Below are 20234 nucleotides of genomic sequence, written 5' to 3'. Positions count from 1 at the left end.
ACCCTCGAGGCGTGGTCACTGCACATGGCTGGTGTCTGACCAACAGGTGCCTTGAGGCCCCTCTGCCATCCTCACACCGCTTTGTACTGGCTGCCCTGTTATGTGATAAATCCCTCTGCACTTCAGCCCTTGAATTCGTGAAACTAAAGCACGCGGTGGTACTCGGCATCGGAAGATGGTCAGTCCCGTTTTCGTGACTTAGGGCCACCCACCCTGTTTCAGCTCATCCCTGACAAACCCCATGAACAGCTTGACAGGAAGTGCCCTGACCCTGCTGGACTCTCCCTGGGACCTGGCTGTTTACGACGACCAGGGACAGTTGTGTGGGTTACACACCCAGCTGCTGCAGCAGACAAGGCCCCCAAAACTTATGGGAAATGGCAGATTTTGACGGCTTCAAAATTTTAAATTTCCTTACAGCAAAAAACAAAGGGGGGAGGTGATAGAGACATCTGTAATAAGTGTCAACAATAAAAAAGTTAAAGAATAAATTTAAAGTTAAAAAATAGGAAAAATATTTACAACACACCTGACAAATATTTAATATTCACATGACAGAGTTTTATACACAATATCGTGAAACACCAAAGACAAATGCTGCAGGACCTTTAAGGACTTTTAAACAGTTGTCAGTTATTTCTATACAGCCTGATGTTAAAAGTTGAAAAGGCTTATTTTATGCCTTTATAGGAGCTGCTACAACTAATTACGACATTACCTTAGAGATATCGAGCAATTAGAATATTTAAATTTTCCCGATAACAGCTAACACCGGTCAGGCGCCTGCTGCTCAGGCTCAAGAGCCACAGGCAGGCAGGTGTGTGTGAATTGTGGACGTGAAACCCTCCCACGTCCCATTTCTGCCCTTGCGGTTGAGTGCAGAGAGCTGTGGATACTGTTACCTAAGCCTCCCACACAGCCAGGTTCTGCCCATTTTACACGGGGAAAGAGTGAGGAAACCGAGGCCTGGGAGGCGTGAGGCTCCGCCAGCTCGCCCTGGGGCTGGAGGTCCCAGATCCAGGCCTGTGCCCTGAACCGGCCACACCAATGGATCTGCGCCCCCTCCCCACATGGAGCAGCTGGACCGTGGGACACCAAGCAGAGAGAACCGTGGCCTGTAAGGACTTCCCCGAAACCATCTTCCTCTCAAGGCCATCAGGCCACATTCTTAAGGCCCAAATACCTCACACGTGTTCTCTACCTGGTTCACTGTCCCCATCGAGACAGAGGTGACAACTTTGGTTTAAAGGAACTGATGTTTTGATAATAAGGGCTCTGCCATCCAATCACGGGGCGGGGTAGGGGGGCTCCTGTCTGAAAACGGGCGCTTGCTTCTCATGGGCTGTAACCGATGAGTAAAATACATCGGAGAAGCCGCCTACATGAAGTGGTTAAGGGTGGGGACAAGGGAGCCTGCCGGCCCAGGGTTTGAACCCTGAGTCCCGTGGGCCCTTGGGCAGGTTACTCACCCTGTCTGTGCTGCAGCTTCCCACCTGCAACGTGGGGACAACACTAACAGTGCCCACCTCCCAGGGCCGTCACGGGGGTGAGATGTCACAGTGCCCGGCACGGGAGCGCCAGGTGGTCGCTGTTGCTAGTACTCTCACTGCTGCTTTAAAGCAGGAAGCCCCTTTTCCAAGCCACGTGTATAAAACTGGCCTCACTTTACCACCTCACCTTGGAAACCTGATGTTAGCCGCGCTGCTCAATGTTTGGCAGCATTTAATCTGGAAAGAAACAGGTTTGCTGAGTTCATGGAGACCGGGCTTCTGCCCTGCTTTCCAGTGCCCCTCAGCACCCCAGGCGACTGGGGTGCAAACACGTGGTTGTCCAGTAAACCCTCAATGCAACAGACTAATTCCGATGAAGGGGTGTCGTCAAAGCTGAAAGTCCGTGACAGAATAAAACAGGTTTTCCGAACGTGTATGTCAAAAAACTGACAGTTTACCTGCCTTTACTTACGTAGACACTTGTGTGTAACTAAAATTACGTATGAAAAGCTTAATGTCACAGAAAAGTTTTCTAAACGTGTCGCTGTGATTTTAAATTTATACTGAGTAGGTCTAGTAAACGCGGACATGCACCCGTCACCCCGAGTAAGCAGATGCACCTGGCTGGGGCGGGGCGTAGCCCACTGGGAACAGCCCACAGGGGTTAAAACTGCTGCAGAAAGTCACCCCCGTGACAGCAGAAGCAGTTACCGCGCCCCATGCGGTGTGACCACATGCTAATCATTCGCCGAACACTGTTTACGAGCGGTGACTCTTGGACTTAAATGTGCAGACTGTAGTTGTAGGTACGTGATACTCATTTACGTGGGCGAATCACTGCAGTCTTTCTTCCAACATACGGCCTATTCGCTAAAATGTGTTAAAAGTGACAGTGAATTAATAACAAAAAATAACCTAATTTTAATTATAAGCAAATCTTGGTTAAAAGCATCTTAAAATTAACATGATGCTAATTTTCACATATGACATACGGACCGGAAATTTTGTTTGTCATATCCGAAGTCTGTTAAATCAAGGTCCACAAAATCGAGGGGTTACTGTACCTTGCGATGGAAGATTCGTTACCTGCTATTTGAAAGTTCCAAACCCGCGGATAGGAGTCACTAGACCAAAACCCCCGAACCAGGAAGAGGCAAGGCCGCGTGGCACTGGCCTGCGCTCAAGCTGAGACCTGAGACACATGTCTTGACACTGTGTCAGGAGCTCACCTGTGAAATGGGTGACACACCTTCCCATGGAGGTGGTGTGAGCACTTGCCTGGCCCGGCGCCACTTCAACATCATGGGGACTCAGATAAGAAGGAGAGGTGGGCCACTGCTCCGACGCCAAGAGAAGTCCGAGAAGCACTCTGAGGACCGAGGGGCAGGTTGGGGGGGAGACAGCGTTGGCTTCGGCAGGAGCTCCTCTCACCTGACGGTCCGCTGGCCAAGCCCACCGTTCACCAATACGGAAAACTGAGATTTCCACAGCTGCAGCGTCACTGTGACAGCAACCACTGTACCATGTCCCTGCTGCTCGGCTGCCACTGTTGGTGAGCAGCACCCTCGCTAACAGCTTCTCAAAGGGAAAGACGTTACAGCACACCCAGTAACCCATCCCCAGCGAATCCCTGCCCCCCGCGGTCACACACGAAAGGTCCCTGCTGGCCACGACCACGCTGTTCATGCTTCTCTGTCTCTGGACCTATTTTGTTTGTGGGGTTATTTTTGTTCATTCGGTTCCACACATAAGCGGAGAGTATTATGCTAAGCGAAATAAGCCAGTCAGAGAAAGATAAGTGTCACAGGATCTCACTCATATGTGGGATCTAATGAACACAATAAACCGATGAACAAAAAATAGATCCAGAGGCATGGAAGCATGGAGCGGACGGGGGGGACTCAGAGGGAAGGGGGTGGGGAGAGGTTAACCGAAGAATTTTTATGCACAGCCCGGGGACACAGTGTGGTGAAGGCCTCAGGGTACCAATGGGGAAAAAATGGGGGACATCTGTAATACCCTCAACAATAAAGATAAATATATTTTTTAAAACATTTCAGTGCTTACAAGCACTCATTTTTGTATAACTTCCATTTTGAACTTTTTTTTTTTGCACTTTAATCTGACATTTAAAAGGTCACACTATCTCATAGAAACAACAAGACCAAGAGTTTGTAAACAAAACTCCCTGTAAACAAGCCAGTGCCTACAAACATTATTTTTAAGTAACATGATACCAGCTTTTTTAAAGTTTAGAGTCAGTACTGTATGTACCATCATATTTTTTTTTAAATTACTGTAAGAATTCTGCCTTTATTCATTATATACTGTGCAAACAAAGCCATATGGGGCTTCTGACCACATAGGCCTGTGCTGTGGGCAGATTTGGGGAGACCAAGGCCATAGGGGGACCACTGTGGTCCAGCAAAGTCAGGCAGGTGTGGTGCCCCGAAGACCAGATGTGCACGCACCTGTAATGCACCTGGGAACCAGGACCACAGCGAGGTTCCATCTCGCCCACCACCCGGCCTCAGGGTGGCACTGAGAGCTAACGTGTGTGCATGTACTCAGAGCAGGTCTATCTTATAGAGAAGGTTCATAAAGCTGAGTAAACAGTAAGCCTAAGAACCACCTTGGAAAATCATTACAAGTGTTATCATCTGTACATTTTATAATTTTAAAATGATCTATTTAAATATGCAGAACCAGTCAATGATAGGAGTTGGCTGAGGCTCCTCAGGAAACCTGTACCGCCAGGGCCTCACCCCTTCAGAGCAGACTCTGAACGGCCTGTGGTCGATGCACTGCCCCGCCCCCCACTCTGTCCCAGATAAACAACGTGGCTGCTCCTGCACCAGCCACACAACTGTGAGGAGCTGGGACAGGCGCCTTCCCCACCAGCCCTCACCCGTCACAGATCCTGCAGCCAACCCATGTCCCTAACACCCTGCATGTATACCCTGTGACCAGAACGTGCCCGCTGTCTGCAGAGCCTCTCGTGGCCAGATCATGCGGGACACAGAGTGTGTGATAGCCTGTGCTAGTGTCCACAGCAGGCCTCCCATGGAGCATGGCCAGGAGGCTCAGGAAGTGATGATGGCGTTACTGCCTCCAGATCCAGACGGGGTTCAGTCCTCAGACAGAAACGGCCAGTGAACAGACCTGCTACACACACCACAAAGTTCACCGTTTTACTCGGACATCTCACAAATGCCTAGGACCTTCCTCTGGACGTGCCCTGACCTCAGTGTGACCTCAAAGAGATGCCCTTTTACTGAAAGGGGCTTCTCTTCTCCGGGACCTGCTCTGCTCCAAGTACGGAATCAGGTGAGTCTCGGTGAAAATCAAAGCCTGCACTCAACACTTAAACAGGTATGACAACCAGAGAGATTAGAAAGCAGCCAACTTTTATTAGTTTTCTCATATGCGGATCTTACACTGACAAAGTCACCAACAAGAACGCGTGGCTCACTGAGCGTTGCTCACAATCATGAAATGCTCCTTTAGAAAGTAAGCTGTGTGTCAGCCGAGGCTCAGAGGAACGGGGGGTGTAAACAAAGGGCAGGTGCAGCCCGTGGGGCTCACAACACACATTAATCCTCCTCATTTCGGCTCCAAGTGGAAATTTTTTATGTCCAATATATACAGCCTGGCTTTCATTATTCCTCCCCCAAAAAGCTTTAAATGCAACGATTTGAGAAAAAAGTCCTTTTACAGCTGTCTGCACACAGGACCTGTCCACACACACAGGGCACATGTCTTTACAGACGTGAACACGTGGGTGTATGTAGAGACCGAATGCAACCAACCGTGCGGGCAGCCCTCAGATTCTATACCCACAGTCTCGGGGCTTGGTCCCTGGATGGCTAAGGACAATTTTACTCAGTGGAACTGGGGTTGAGACACTATCCCGAGAACTATTTAAGGCTTAGCGTAGCACTGAATGGCTATCAGGTGACGACCCTGGGCCAAACTCATGCCATGAACCCACTCCTGTGCTTTTGGTGCTAAACTGACCACTTTTGCAGGTCTGAGGTGTACACTGGGAAAAGTGCCAGACCCTGAAAGGTGTGGGAAAAGGGGTCTCTACCCAAGTGTTTAGATTCATGATGAGCCCGGGGAAGGAGCTAAGGGAGCTTTGGAAAAGGGGGTTAGAAACGGAGTGTACAGGCAGCCATAAGGCAAGCCTAGGTCACAGTGTCTCCACTGGCAACTGTGTCGTGAGCGGCGACACTGACTGACACACGAACGCGGGGGGACTGGGCTGGTACACTCCCTACCGCTGGTCATGCCAGGACTACGAGTCTTAGGGGTAAAGAAATCAGTTTTCCCTGGACCCAGAGTCCCACCAGCATCTGTAACATACATCACAACTGTGCTTCATTCCTTTGTCAAGGACATGGAGAGCACCGCAGGTGCCCACAGCACCCAAGGGCCATCGCACCTCCTGCATGACCTCAAACCTCAACCTCCCCTCTCAGGTCCCAGCAGCAGGGTCACCTTCCCCCAGCTTGATCCTGCATAAACAGATCCAGATCGTGGGTTTCAGTGAATCCTCAGAGCCCACAGGTTCTCACGGTGTCTCACGTGGTGGCTGCCGACTGGCGCCAGGTGACGTGGGTGTTTGGTTGGAACCAGCAGGGCCACATGGAGTATAAGGGGCCCCACAGCAGCCAGATCCTCAGCAGACGATTGAAAGGTGAGCACGGCCACCGTGAGCACCCCTACCGGCGGAATGTTGCGAGTCGGCCCTGGTCTCTGCCTGCACTGCACGGGGCCGAGTCTCAAAGGACCTTCTGGTGCCCGTTCGCCGAAGGCTTGGCTGTGTCTGAGTCGCGAGGAGCCCGGGACAGGTGCAGCTTGTGGAGCCCTTCAGGAAAATGGGAAATGGTGAGAGGAGGGGTAGATGCTGGGCAGGGGACAGGGGTCACTAATGAGGGGGAGTGGGAGTGTTACTATGGACACAGGGTGCAGGCCAGACCCCTCCCCCCCAGGGAAGCTAGAGAGCCTCCCAGTACCCAGAGTCCTGCCTCCCCCAGGATTTTCTCCCCTAGCACTTCTATCACCTGCACACCTGGGCCTGCCCTGCGCACAGCACCCGCAGCGCCAACCCTCCTGCAAGCCTGTTCCCACCCCAAATGGCACTTCTCAGGGAGCCCAACCCCAGATATGCATGATCCACTTTTATTTCAAAATACACACAAATGAAGAACACACAGGAAAACGTGTGGACAGACACAGCACAGTATCAAGCATGTATTTAAGAAGAAAGGCAATGGAAAACATTACCCAAAAGAAGAAAGAAACGGCAAAGCAATGAGTTGAACACAGTATTTCAGGGAATAGAAAGTGTCACTGTGTGAGTTACAGTAACCTCCCTGTGTCGTGTCACCACAGCAACCACTCACATAAAACACCCAACACAGAACATCACTGTGCCCTTCTGAGGAACCATGTCTATGAGGTCCAGGCCTGTGTGACCCTGAAAACTGTGCTTGGTAAGACGATTCCCCAGAATCCAGGTGGGTATCCACTGACTGCTGGCAATGCTATACCACTTACACCCACACAGCACCCCAAACTATAGCATTTCTATCACCTGCACACCTGGGGAGAGTAAAGGTAGAACAGCCTGTCTGTGACGGGTAGAGGGAGAGAAATCAGTCCAACACACAGCACTTCTGGTCCCAGGGGTGGCGACCCCTGAGTTACAGCAGCCGCCCAGCTGCGGGGCATGGGGAGGGAGCGTGGAGACCCCTGGCTGTCCCAGCACCCCCTCCTGGGAGGTAATTTCAGTCAGTTCCTGATGAAACTCTAGTGCCGCTCGGGCTGAGGTTCTGGGAACTAGTGTCTGTCTGTGAGGAAGCCGCCACAGGCACCGCCATTCATAGCTAAGCTGTGTCCGCTGTGCAGACGCCCTGACAGGAGGTCAGAGCGCTGAGCCCAGTGGCCCTGCTGCTCAGAGGCAGCCGCCCATTCCAGCGGATGCCACATGGGAGCTGAGCTAGGATTACGGCCCAGGGGTCCTGAGTTTTAACTCTGGGCCCTGCCTGGAAGGACTGTCTCACCCCTGCCATCGTGCAGATGCCACGGCCGCATCCCAAGACCTGGGCCTGGGATCCACCTACTTTCTGGTGCTGCGGCTGAAGTGAGATGTCGCTTTTCCCTTTCAGGCCCGTCTTCCATCGGCCACCTCCTCAAAGGTGGGTATAAAGTAAAACACAAACGAACAGATAACCTGAGATCTTCCCTCCTCCCCCAGGTCCCCCTTCCATCGCTGGGTTAGAGAACTGTGGGAGCCAAGCTTTGCTGTCGCTCACAAAGCTGTCACCTGCACACAGGACCTCAGGTCGTCATCATCACGCCACCTATGCGAGAGTGAAATCCACAGCAGAGGCGAGCGAGAGCTCCGGCGCGTGAGCTCACGTCAGGTTTTCCTACCACAAACCATGGCCTCTCCCTCTTTTACTATGAAAGTTCACAGCCCACACCCCACCGGGCAGATGTGTGGGGTCCTTTACACTGTACCAGGGTTTCCAAAATGTAAGCCTTCAGCACATTCCTTCCTCATCTCCCTGGATTACCATCATCATCACAACAAAATTGCTGATGCTTCCTGAAGTCCTATTATGCGCCAGGGCTATGCGCAGGCCCTTACAGGAACTGCGTCCGTTAATGATCACAACAGTACTCAAAATAAGGAGACAGCACCACCTTACAGGTGAGGAAGGTGGGGCTTAATAGGCGAGTCACACAGGGGTCAGGCACGTGACCTCAAGTGAAGACTGAAAGTTAACGCTAACGTAAACGTGACTAACTAGCAGAGAGAGCGGAAAACAAGCAGCACATTCGATTACCTAGGGCCTTGAGGAGCTCCTCCCGCACCGCAGAGGTGAACTTCCTGACCAGACACAGTGTGGTCACAATCGCAAAGAGCAAATTGTAGGACAGCACAATGTAGAAGTTGCCCAGCCAGTTAAACCTTCCAAAGTCTCCCAGCAGATCGAATCTCGTGATTCCTGTGAGAAACAAACAAGCAGCCCTGACAATCAGGCACAGTGGTCACACAGCACAGCATACAGTCCGAGTCAGCTCACATTCTGTGCACAGCCCACCTCCACCCAGGACCCTGCCCCGTCCAACCCGGCCGGCCAGCCGGCCCTGCTGCTCACCCAGCGCCGCTCACGCGTACTTTACACTCACAGTCAGGAGCCCGCCCTCCGCTCGCGGGGGACAGGGGCACGTGCGCACTGACCCAGGACCCTGGGAGTCGTTATGAAAAAGCCACCTGACACCCCACCCCACCCTCTGCGTATCTCCTCCCTCTGTAGGTCCTGTTCAGTCCCCTCCACATGAACTTCAGTGGTTTCAGCCAAGAGATATTTTATCTTTAGAGCCAAAGACATCTTTGAGAATGTGGTGGGAGTCATGGATCTTTTCATAAGAAAAACACACAAGCCCTGGCCAGTGTTGCTAAGTGGTAGAGCATCAGCCCACACACCTAAGGACTGCAGGTTCGATTCCCAGTCAAGGGCACATGCCCGGGTTGTGGGCTCGATCAATGACTCCAATAATTCAGGAGGTCACAGTTCAATTCCTGGTCAGGGCACATGTCCAGGTTGTGGGCTCAATCCCCCACAGGGGACATGCAGGAGGCAGCCAGTCAATGACTCTCTCATCATTGATGTTTCTCTCTCTCCCTCTCCCTTCCTCTCTCTGAAATCAATTAAGACATATTAAAAAAAAAACAACAATTAAAATGTTTTCATTGTTAACATTTTAAAACTGTATCTTAAGGCTCCTTCCAGCTGAATGATCCTAACTGGGATTACTTTCATATAAGAAACATTGTATAACAAACTAGAAGTTGAGATGTTTGGATGTGTGTCAGCAGATGGCTAAGTCATTTGGATAATGTGTGGCCGTGACATCTTCTCAGGTGAGATTGTGAGCCTGAAGCCAGGGCAGCATCAGAACATGACAAGTAGGTGCCAGGACTGAGGGTGTGTAGGGGGAGCACTGGTCACTTTCTGAATTCTCAGGCATTGGACTCAGAATACTTCCCCTTTATTAAAAATCCTAACTAGGTACACAGACTGTTTAGAGATGAGAACATCAGTGATTAGTGAAGCGTTCATCAGCACCACCCATTTATCACTGTCCACTAAATAACGGAAACTGATTAAGTCATACACACATTTTTTGCTGAGAACTTTTCAACATGAGGTTTGGAAGTATCTTACATCAAAGTCATGACTAGGGGAATATGTGATGACTTACGCTCCTATTTCACACTGGGACCTGGGAGGGAGAGCCCAGAGAAAAGATGAGCAGTATATTTACAAAACCCCAACTGAAAGCGTCTCCAGAAAGGATGGAAACTAAAAGGAACCTTCACCAAAGAGCAAAGGAGAACATTCTGTGTTGCCTCCTGCAGGGATGATGAGCTACGGGGCCCTGAAGAGAAATACGCAAACACAAGTGAATCCAGCTGATTTAGAAAGTAAGTGTTTTTGTGTTCCTAACACAGGCACATTTTTATATCTGCATTTGGGCCCTGCAGAGCTAACAAGTCACAGAAGGAATCTCAGAATGAAAAAAGTAACTGTAAAAGTAATTTTAAAATAGAAATTAGCAAAAGTATTGCAAGGTCTGTTGGTTACGGTTGAGAAACATTTTCTGGTTAAATTAAATAAAGAATATAAAAAACTGTCAGCCCCTCAGTTGTTCCTTGATTAAGCATAATAAAGAGCATGTCAGCAGCCAGACACAATCTGTTTACAAAATTCTCTGCTGCGTTTAAAATAGTTTATTATAGGTCAGTTATTAGACCTGGTCCTGTTCTACTTTCACCAGCCAACCATCTCCTCTAATCACCTGAGAGTCTGTTGTTGACTGAAAGTATGGACATCAAATCCCTCAGATGTTGGATCTTCAAAACCGGCAGCCAGCCATGGTCTGGACGCCAGCCACTGGACCGGCACTACTCCCTGTAAAGGGCTTTACAGAGCTCGAATAAAAAGTGCAGGGCACAGATGTTCTGTGTTCCCTATAAGTAACAAAACTATCAATAGTAATTATATTTGACTAAAAGGACATGGTCAAAATTTTTCCCACATACCTTTGTGGCAAGCGATATGCTTATAAAATCCACTTAGTGGTAATTTTTCAATTAGTATAATTAGTACTAATTTTTCAATTAGTACAAAATTTTCCAGTCAAATATAAGAAGCTATTCCAAATGAATTTTTAAATAAGTGTGTTATATCACACCAGACTTATGTCTTAAGCTACTACAGTTTATGCTTACCAGGCAGCAACAGTGGCAGTTGGCAAATTAAAAAACAACCTCCCAGAACACCAAATTAGTTTTTTATATGGGATTCAATATATTTTCAATTTATAATTAAAGCTATAATCATCATATAAAAACTATTAAACTAAGAGAAAGCTGCATGTCGCAGGAGACTATCGTGCTCCAGGTCACTTTGTTTCTCAGTTAGTGGTAGGCGGCTGCCGGAGGTCAGCTCTCCTCTGGGAGGGGTGAGGCGGTGGAGACACGCAGCCTGGAATTCGGTGGTTCAACACACCCTCTATTCTGGTCTGATAAGCTTTTCAGCCAGTAAATCTAAGTCCCGTTACACAGCAGGATAATTGTCCTGACAATTTTATCTTCTTAAAATCAAAGGCTCACTTTTAAAGAGTTGACTGAGGAACTACAAAGTAGCCCCCAAGTCTGCATTTCCCATAACACTAAAGCTCCCTCTCGCGCCGGGAAATTTGCTTTTTCAGCACCGGGACAGGCCTCTATGGATCTGTTTGGCGCATTTGCTGCTTTTCATCTATTCAGCGCTGCTGGCATGACAGGTAGTGCATGTGTGCTGGAGCTGGGCAGAGCGCACGGGACCACTGCACCCTAATGCCCTCAGTTAATCCTGTTTGGACAGCTGGGCCCGGCATTTGTTAGCTGCCTTTTAATTGTTCCATCTTTCCTTTTCTCCTTTTTATCTATCTCTATGGCAAACTACTAGGAATCTAATGTGTTGATCTTCAAAAAGCAAATTCTGCAATTAATTTGCTTTCTTTGCATTAAAACTATATTCAGCATGTAATTTTGTTCCATAAAATCAGTATGTTGCTATGAACAATTTTAAATAACACAACACAGTGAGTCTCATAAACAACAAAAGGAGGGTGGCTGTACCATCACAGAAATTATTTGTTGGACTGTCATGATACATACGACAACATTTAGCTATAAATCAAGTTACAAAAGTGCCTACTTTTGGCACTTTTGAGGTTGGCACACCATAAGCAGATGTCAAAACAATCACAAGTCCAATAAAGCAACACAAAAGAATTAAAAAATAAGCTTTGTATCAGTCTGCAGAAGAGCAGACTGAGATTTTTTATATTTATACTGAGATTTCACTTTTATGAAAATGTGAAATTCCTTGTGAGAACTATAAAAACAGGATAAAGTGTGTGCTTTCCTGGTGCAGCCGCAGCCCTGATGGCCATGCGTCCTAAATAAATAATGATGTGCTATAAGAGCTAAAACAAAAGCAGCTCCAGTTACTAGTCATTTTTGTTGTGAGCAAGTTGCTGAGGCTGAATGACGGGATGTTTCCTGATTGTCGGTGAACACTCTCAGGTCAAACCCTAAGCCTAGGAAACCAAACTCCTACTGTACACCTGTCTGCGGCAGCATCAGCCCAGACCCGAGCATCAGGTCCACACAGTGCCTCATGGGGGAAAAGGCCAGATGAAGACCTTCCAGCCGCTCCTACAACAAAGAGGAAACACTTTACTTTTAAAGAGGACCGAAATTCTGTAAATGGGAAAACTAAAAAACTTTCACAAACGACAGGCACGGGGATCCTGACTACAGGCTGCCCTTTAAATCCCTGCCAGCTCTCCAAGACCTCACAGCCGTCGAGCCTGCTCCATGGACACAACGCAGCTGAAAATAAGTCTGACAGATTTTCAATTTTTAAACCACATACTAAATTATAAGTTTTAAAAACATTTCACATAAGAAAAATTAGTTTAATATTTTATAAACATTAAACACTTTTTAAAAATAAAAATCAGTTTCCTCACTAGAGACTCAAAAGCTTAACTAGTCAGTGAACAAAAAATTCCACTGTGTAGAGAAGACATATTTTTAAATATTGGGAAAAAAATGGCCTTCATGTGATCAAAGGACTTGTTGGTACAACCATCTATATAATGAAGTGTAGGAGTAAAGGGGTAAAAGCAAGGGACGGGGGGAGTAACACATCTTGAAGGGGGACCTTCAGAGACTGAAACTTAAGGGGATTGGGATCTCCCTTAACTCACCCAGGGTGCGGGACATGACGGGCAGGGCAGAGCTCAGGACCAGCAGTGACACGCAGTTCCCAATGATCTGCAGGAGGAACAAGGAGACAGGCAACCGGTTACGCTCGCTCTCAAGAATTAATGCATTTACTATCTCTGACTATTTTTAAAGCCAACTACTGCTCACAATACAACTCCAAAGCACAATTCCTAGTGATCCGCTCTCCGTGTGCCTACGCTCACTCTCTCGTGGTCAACAGGAGCTGGACATGCTGATGGACACCTGTCATCACTTACACCAGATCCATGCAGCTCAGGAACTCACAGGGTGTTAGGCAGATACATCGATAGACAGACAAATGATAAACAGGAAATAAGTTCTCTCTTTAGAAAGGACAACAATATGGAATATGGAATAAAATAAAAGAAGCCAGCCACTAGTGCAGCTGTCCTTCATTGTCAGCCTGTGGGAACGCTTTACAGAGCTGCAGCCACTGTGTAACAGCCTGAGCTGCTCCAAGCCAAGGACACATTGTAGAAAGTCAAATCAGCCTCAGACTGCAAAATGTTTCTGAATAGACCTCTTCCTTCTTGCTTTAATTATTCAAATTTGAAACACTTTGTCTCCGCTACTTGTAGCAATGAGGTGCTTCAGATCTCAAGCAAGCTCTCCGAGTGCAGTCAGCACCACCGAAGTGGCTCATTAGCGGAGATTTTCTTTGCAAGAGAAGCTCCTTTCAGGGCCTCTACCCAGCTAACAAGCTCTGTCCTCTGCATTTACAAGTGAATGGACGCCGTCCAAATTACACAGCACATCCTTTCCCACTCCGTCAGCCTCTGAAAATCTCCCAGTTTGTGTTTACGCAACTCACAAAAAAATACCTATGGCCACAGAGAAACCATTCAGGGCAATCACTAAATAAGAAAATCGGTGTGGCTTGGAAGGCCAAGGGAAAGCACAGTCGCCTGAAACTTTACCTTACCTTTGTCATGGTTGTGTCATCTTTCTTGGGAATAAAGTCTCCAAAAAATCGGAGGCTGTAGAAACCGACGACAGAGGACACCATCAGATAGCTGTGAGAATCAAGGGAAAAACCTCCAAAGAATGTGGGCTGCGTTAAGTTCTCAGTAGTCTCTGAAAGTCCTAAGGCCCAAAGGAAACTCAAAACAAAACCAAAAGCCACTTGGAGTGCCTGCGGAAGAATGGCTTGTTTTTCCTCCAGGCAAGTGTCTTAGTAAATTGCCACCGTCCCAGAAAACCAGGCAGAAAACTTGTTAACAGACAGACGTTTGGTGAAAGAAAGGATACAAAATCAAAATGATTTCAAGTGCAGCTCCCACAAAACCAAAAGCGGAGAGGGAGGCATTTCCTATCCCAGGCCCCTGGGGGGAAAAACACTTGTCAGATTTCAATGACACTATTATATGTGGTTTCCCTAAAACTGTGGTTTCACAAATAGAGGACAGTTGAAATTAGGGATGTTTAATGCCCTGGAATAATGTCTAGACTTTAAAGGACTATAAAATGTGACATTAGACCGAGTTCATCAACTAATTCAACCACACATCAACAATTTTAACAAGCTCAAAACATTCCTGATTTATCTCAAATTTAAGTTACTTATCAAAATAATATGATTATGCTTACTGTGAAATCCTGAATATGCTTGGAAGAAATCTTTGAAAAATATAATAGTACAATAGGAATAAAGTATATAATTACCCAAACCCTGAGGCGACATATAAAAATTGCACAATTAAAGTGTGTCAAACGTAAGCTAAGCACAGGAAGGGGCGAATGTGCATGTCCTGTTTTGACCCTTGGAAGTCTTTCCCCAAGTCTTCCTTGGAAATTCAGAGTTTTAAAAGACATAACTTAACCCAGATTTTTTTAATGTAATGCTGTAAGTTTTTTCCTAAGCGTTATAACATGTCTTTACACTAGGACTTAACAAAACAACAAACAGAAAAGTAGTAGGATTTGTCAATGAGGCTAGACAATAAAAAACGATTTCTTAGTGAAGCAGGAACAGTATTTCCACAGCTCACTCACTAAAGGCATTAACCATATGAATATGAACGATTATTTTACTATCAGCTTCTATTACATCTAACAGAAATACCAAAATAATTTAGAATTATAGTCACACTAAGAAAAAATAAACCAATAAATAATAACTATTTCATAGACATTCTAATTTAGGCATAATGAAGTAAGAATACCCATGGAAATGTCACATATGATTAAGACAAGGGCAAAGACTTTATCGACGTTTGTCAACTTTGTGAAGAGGAAGGACTCATGCTAATAGCAAGCTTACTGGCTGTGATGGGGCTCGGTGCAGACCACCCCAAAACATGCCAATGTGGCACGTTGGTTACTTCTAATTAGCTATTAGAGAAAGAGTCAGTGCAAGAAGAACACTCTGGCCTCCTCTGTTCCCCTAAACACAAGGAACAAAAATCTCTATGCAGAGAGGATGCATGGCATTCTCATGGCAGAGGCAGGGGATTCAGGACAGAGGTCTCAGTACAAACTTGTTACTTCTCATTACGTTGCTAACCCAAATGCAAACCCTTTGTTTTGTGCAATCTCCACAAACAACTGTCTCTTTGAATAAAAATGGTATATATATATACTGCCTGCCTTGGTCATTTTTTGCAGTCTCATTTCTATGGGGCCTCCTTATGTACATACATAATTAAACTCGACTTTCTCCTGTTTTTCTGTCTTGGGTCAATTTAATTCTTAGACCAGCCAAAAGAACCTAGAAGGGTGGAAGAAAAAATTTTTCCTCCCCAACAACTGGGATGGAAAACATTTTGGAAATATTTCGTACCTTCAGGGGCCTACAGGCAGGATTAAGGTGACCTGATTTATTTACATGATCATGCAAGGACCCTACCAGGTTTAAGACCCTCTCTACTATGCACTAAAGGGATGGTACAAAAATGTGCCGTGGGACTTAGGCTTAAGGGAACAGGTATGTCACCTGATTCGGAGAGAGAAGTGCATCAAAAGTCTAAAAGAGTTTTGAAGTCCTTTCTATGGGGAATGGGAAAGCGGCTGACTTAGGAAACTATAATAAAATATCAAAACTTAAATGCTACTTTAAGTATCCAAAAGTTTATAGAGACACCTAGAAAAACTATGCCAAATATGAATATTTAGTGGTAACTACCTTCTTTATGGAGAATATATTCAAATCGGCTAACTGACAGAATTTAATAAAATCAACAATTTTTTTTAAAAGAGAGAAAACAAAGTTAACTCATAAAAAGATGCACCTCTGACTCTCCGCCAGTAACTGGACATTTTGACTCAGTGTCACAAGACGTGTGACTCCCTTCAACCACACCTTTGCATCTCTCGCAAACCCAATGAGTCCATTTAATAAAGTCTTCCTATGTCACTATTTCAGAGTGTACATTTTCTTAAAGAATTGCAAGTAATGAATTTCAGTAAGACAAAGATAAACTCTGTTATGAAGTGTATCTGACTCTTGATAAAAGGCCCAGCCAATCCAAAGTAAAATATCAGAAACAAAAACCATAGTTTATAAATACCAATTGTGCGGGCCCCTTGCATAAAGAAATTCATACAGCTTTAGCATACGCAAGCAGAATACTTTTGCAAGAGAAAGACGTGTTAAAACATTCTTTACCCTCGTTCCCTTTGGCATTGCTGTCTCATCAACCAGCAGGCAAAGGGTATTACAGGCCACCAGGAGAACTGAGATGGACTAGGACAAAGAAAGGAAGCTGTCAGTTCTGCATCTCAGAGACATTTGGCCAATACACATACATTAAAACCTAAGTGAACAACCAACTGCATGCTTCAGAGGAGAGGAAAAGTGGTCCAGATCAAAATTCTACATACAAACCTAATGTCATCAGACTATCTACAAAACCCTAGAATAAACTCTAAAAAACTCTGTAAATTATAATTTCAAGGCTTGTGACAAGCGCTAATAACACAGATCCACTTACTAACTGATCTTACCAACTGGAAATCCAAACTCCACAGATTTTAAAAATGGTTAAAATGCTTTCAAAACTGATTTCCTAACATAATTCTTACATCCTCTCGTAGAGTCTGAAGCAGGTTCTGCAGCACCTTGTCTCCTATTAATTTTCAATGAAACAAATTTCCTGCTTTCATGAAGAAATAGATAATTTCAAGGACTTTTAAAAACCTACCATTAATTTCTACTTTGGCTCTCTCCAGCATCTATAAAGGCATAGATGCATTTCAGTCTTACTGATAGGAACCCAGTTTACCTGGAACCACTCAGCTGAGAGGAGTGGCCACACTCAGATGGTACAGTAAATATAAAATAATTTGCTTTATGTAACCGGGCAAGTCAGTTCCTACCGTCTCAATGAGAAGGAGAACCATGACCGCAGGATACACCAAGTTTCTCTCCCAAGCCGACGCTTTCTTCCGCCTCTCTAGTGGAAGGAGAAACAACATAGCAAAAGATTCCAGTAACTGCCAAAATCCTCTCCAGACTCACATTGTCATTCCTCACTACTATAAACAGTAGGTATTATTTTTACATAATTTGTTCTTTTTTAAAACAGAAATTATTTAAAATTTTCCTCCACAAACTAGAAAAATAAAAGTTTTAGAATCAGTAGAAAAATGTTTATACCAATGTTATTCACAACAGCAGAAGGCTGGAAACACATCAAACATCCACCACCAACAGCAGGACAAAGAAAGTAACTTCCGGCCACATAACGTTTACGAACATGAAAGCGACTGAATAGCGCGTATGATTCTCAACAACACAATACTGGACTTGCACTTCTGAAGACAGAGTGATAACAGGGACCAGAATTACTGTCCAGCCTGAAATAATTAAGAAGCCAAAAAAAACACATACATGAAACAGCAGTTTTCAAGACCTTGGCCATCTGATCACTGAAGGACAACAGTCTCGGAAAGATGGGAAACAAACAATGTGAGCCTGTGTCGGCCCCAGCTCACTGTCTTGAGAGAGCTTCTGGGCCACAGTGCAGGGAGGAGGAACCCATGCAGAGCCTAGTTCATTCCTTGAGTTGAGGACATACAATGGGAGTCTGGGGAAGACCAAGTCAGCAGGATTTTGCAGAGCAAAGTGCCAGAGAAGAGACTGCTGCACGAAGAAAGAACTCCAAGGACTGGAGCAGGGTAATGATCAGCCCAGGTATGTAAAGAAAGAACAGCCAATGGCTGATAAAGAAAAACCACCCAAAATGAGTAGAAGGAACAGTATCCAACAATCACAAAAGGCCAAGAATCATGCTGCTCCCCAAGACATTGGGGTGCTGGGTAGAGTGCGTAGAAGGGTCTTGCCTCAGGAGCAGGGAACTATTAGCCCTAGACGAAATGTCACTCTGGCCTAGCCTCACAAGTCTTCCAGGCAAGACCTGATGATATCAAACTGTTTCCAAGTAACTTCACTGCATCCCAAAACAAAGTTCCTCGCTTACAGAAATACAAAAATATCAGCACCAAACAATGTAAGATTCAGTGTCTAGTATCCAATCAAAAGTTGCCATGTGTGCAAAAAAGCACAAAAATACAGTAAGTCCATTGATTGAAACTTTTTTAGAACAAACACATAAAAGTATTATTGTAACTGTATCCCATATTTTCAAAAAGTTAAAGTACATAAATTAAAGATGTCAGACATATGGAAGATATAAAACAGGCCTAAACAACTTCTAGTGATAAAAACTCCAGTGTCTGAGGAAAAAAATACAGTAGGTGGGATTAAATGCAGACTAGACACTCAGAAGAAAAATTAGTAAACATGAAGACACAGCAATACAACTATCTGAAATGAAAAACACAGAGGGGAAAAAAACATGAAAATAAGGGAACATCCTTGAGCTATGGGGCCATTTTACATGAGCTAATGTACATGAAATCAGAGTCCTTGGAAAGGGAGGCACAGATGGAAGAAGAAAAAATATTTGGAAAGTAATGGCAAAATTTTCCACATTAGATGAAAATTACACATTCCCAGGTAAAAACAAAACAAACAAACAAAAAACAATGAACCCAAAAGACAAGAAACATAAATAAAATTACTCAAAGGCGCATCACAAAAAAATTGTTCTAAATCAATGATGGAGAGGAGATCTGAAAAGATGAAGACACACTGAAGGACAAGAATGACAGGTGATTGCTTGTCTGAAATAATGCAAGTGAAAAGACAATGGAACATCACCTTTCCGCATCAGTAAGTTTTGAAAAGTCAATTTGTACACATACAAAAAAACAAAAAGTAAGTCAATATGTTTGTATCCTCTCCCCAAACTAAAGCACAGTCTTTGTCGATGGCTTTGGACAGATTGAAAGCTTGTAACATAAACTAAAGATTTCATAATTTCTTTAATATTTCAGACTACAGGAAAGTCTATAATTAAGAAATCAAGGCCAGCACACAAGTCAAGGGGAGGGGAGGGAATGTACCTAATTTTGTCTTCAGAGTCTTTACATTTTCAAGTTCTTGTTCCAGCTCCATCACATTGTCTTCCACTGATGAAGACAGTCCTGTTGAAAGCAAAAATATTTCAGAAGTATAACAACAGAACCCCTAAAGAGTATAGAACAGGTGGCCCTCACATTCAATTAAAATATAAAGATAACACACTGCAAATCCTAGTCATTGAGAACGAAAAAAATGCTGCTGTGATTCACAGAAAAGTATATCCATTTTTTACCACTTAAAACTTCCAAGCTCTGCCCGGCCGGGCGTGGCTAAGCGGTTGAGCATCGACCTAGAATCCAGGCGATCGGGGTTCGATTCTCGGTCAGGGCACATGCCCGGGTTGCGGGCTTGGTCAATGACTCATCATTGATGTTTCTATCTCTGTCTCTCCCTGTCCTTTCCTCTCTCTGAAATCAATAAAGATATATTTTTAAAAAAAACTTCCAAGCTCTTGCTGATGAAACACTACGTTTCCTAGAAAACGTATTACTTTGATAAAATTCTAATTTGATCTATTATTAATTTTGTATTACTTATAAAAGTATCATATGCTTATTATACAGTAAAAGAAAGTCCAGACCTCTCGCCATCCCACCTTCCTACAGTGACAATGGCTGACAGTATGGTCGATGTGCCCACATCTTTCCCCACAGTCAGATGCAAGCACACATTCAAATACACTTTACCTGCGGGTTTCATCATTTATTGGATAAGAATCAGTCCAATCAGACACACTATTTTGCCGCTTGCTCTCCTAGTGTCGAGTCCTCAACAGCTAAGTAATATTCCAGAGTGTGGACATATTTCAGTTTTATTCAAAGTCATTCCATTTATGAACAGCCAAGTTTCCCTCAGTTTTGTGCCATACAAACAACGCTGTGGTTCACAGACCTGAATGCACACCCAGTACACTCTGGCTTTGTTATTTCTGAAGGAC

General features: G+C 45.1%; 1 protein-coding gene across 1 annotated transcript in view; it reads right to left on the bottom strand.

Moving 5' to 3' along the window:
• Positions 1-4880: 4880 nt before the first annotated feature.
• LMBR1 (limb development membrane protein 1) overlaps positions 4881-20234 on the bottom strand; it is a 78070-nt gene continuing 62716 nt past the window's right edge. The window contains exons 10-17 of the mRNA XM_087820904.1: positions 19279-19359; positions 17188-17264; positions 16478-16555; positions 14122-14195; positions 13796-13886; positions 12834-12900; positions 8348-8509; positions 4881-6360 (exon numbers count right to left, since the gene is read on the bottom strand). Of these exons, the coding sequence (XP_087677030.1) occupies positions 6275-6360; positions 8348-8509; positions 12834-12900; positions 13796-13886; positions 14122-14195; positions 16478-16555; positions 17188-17264; positions 19279-19359 (716 nt within the window). The 3' untranslated portion in view covers positions 4881-6274. The remainder of the gene's footprint in view (positions 6361-8347; positions 8510-12833; positions 12901-13795; positions 13887-14121; positions 14196-16477; positions 16556-17187; positions 17265-19278; positions 19360-20234) is intronic.

The sequence above is a fragment of the Miniopterus natalensis genome, chromosome 10 (genome assembly GCF_054644295.1).
Source record: "Miniopterus natalensis isolate mMinNat1 chromosome 10, mMinNat1.hap1, whole genome shotgun sequence".
In the NCBI taxonomy this organism is placed as follows: domain Eukaryota; kingdom Metazoa; phylum Chordata; class Mammalia; order Chiroptera; family Miniopteridae; genus Miniopterus; species Miniopterus natalensis.
Note: the sequence above shows the minus strand (reverse complement) of the source record. Positions and strands in the feature narration are given on the sequence as shown.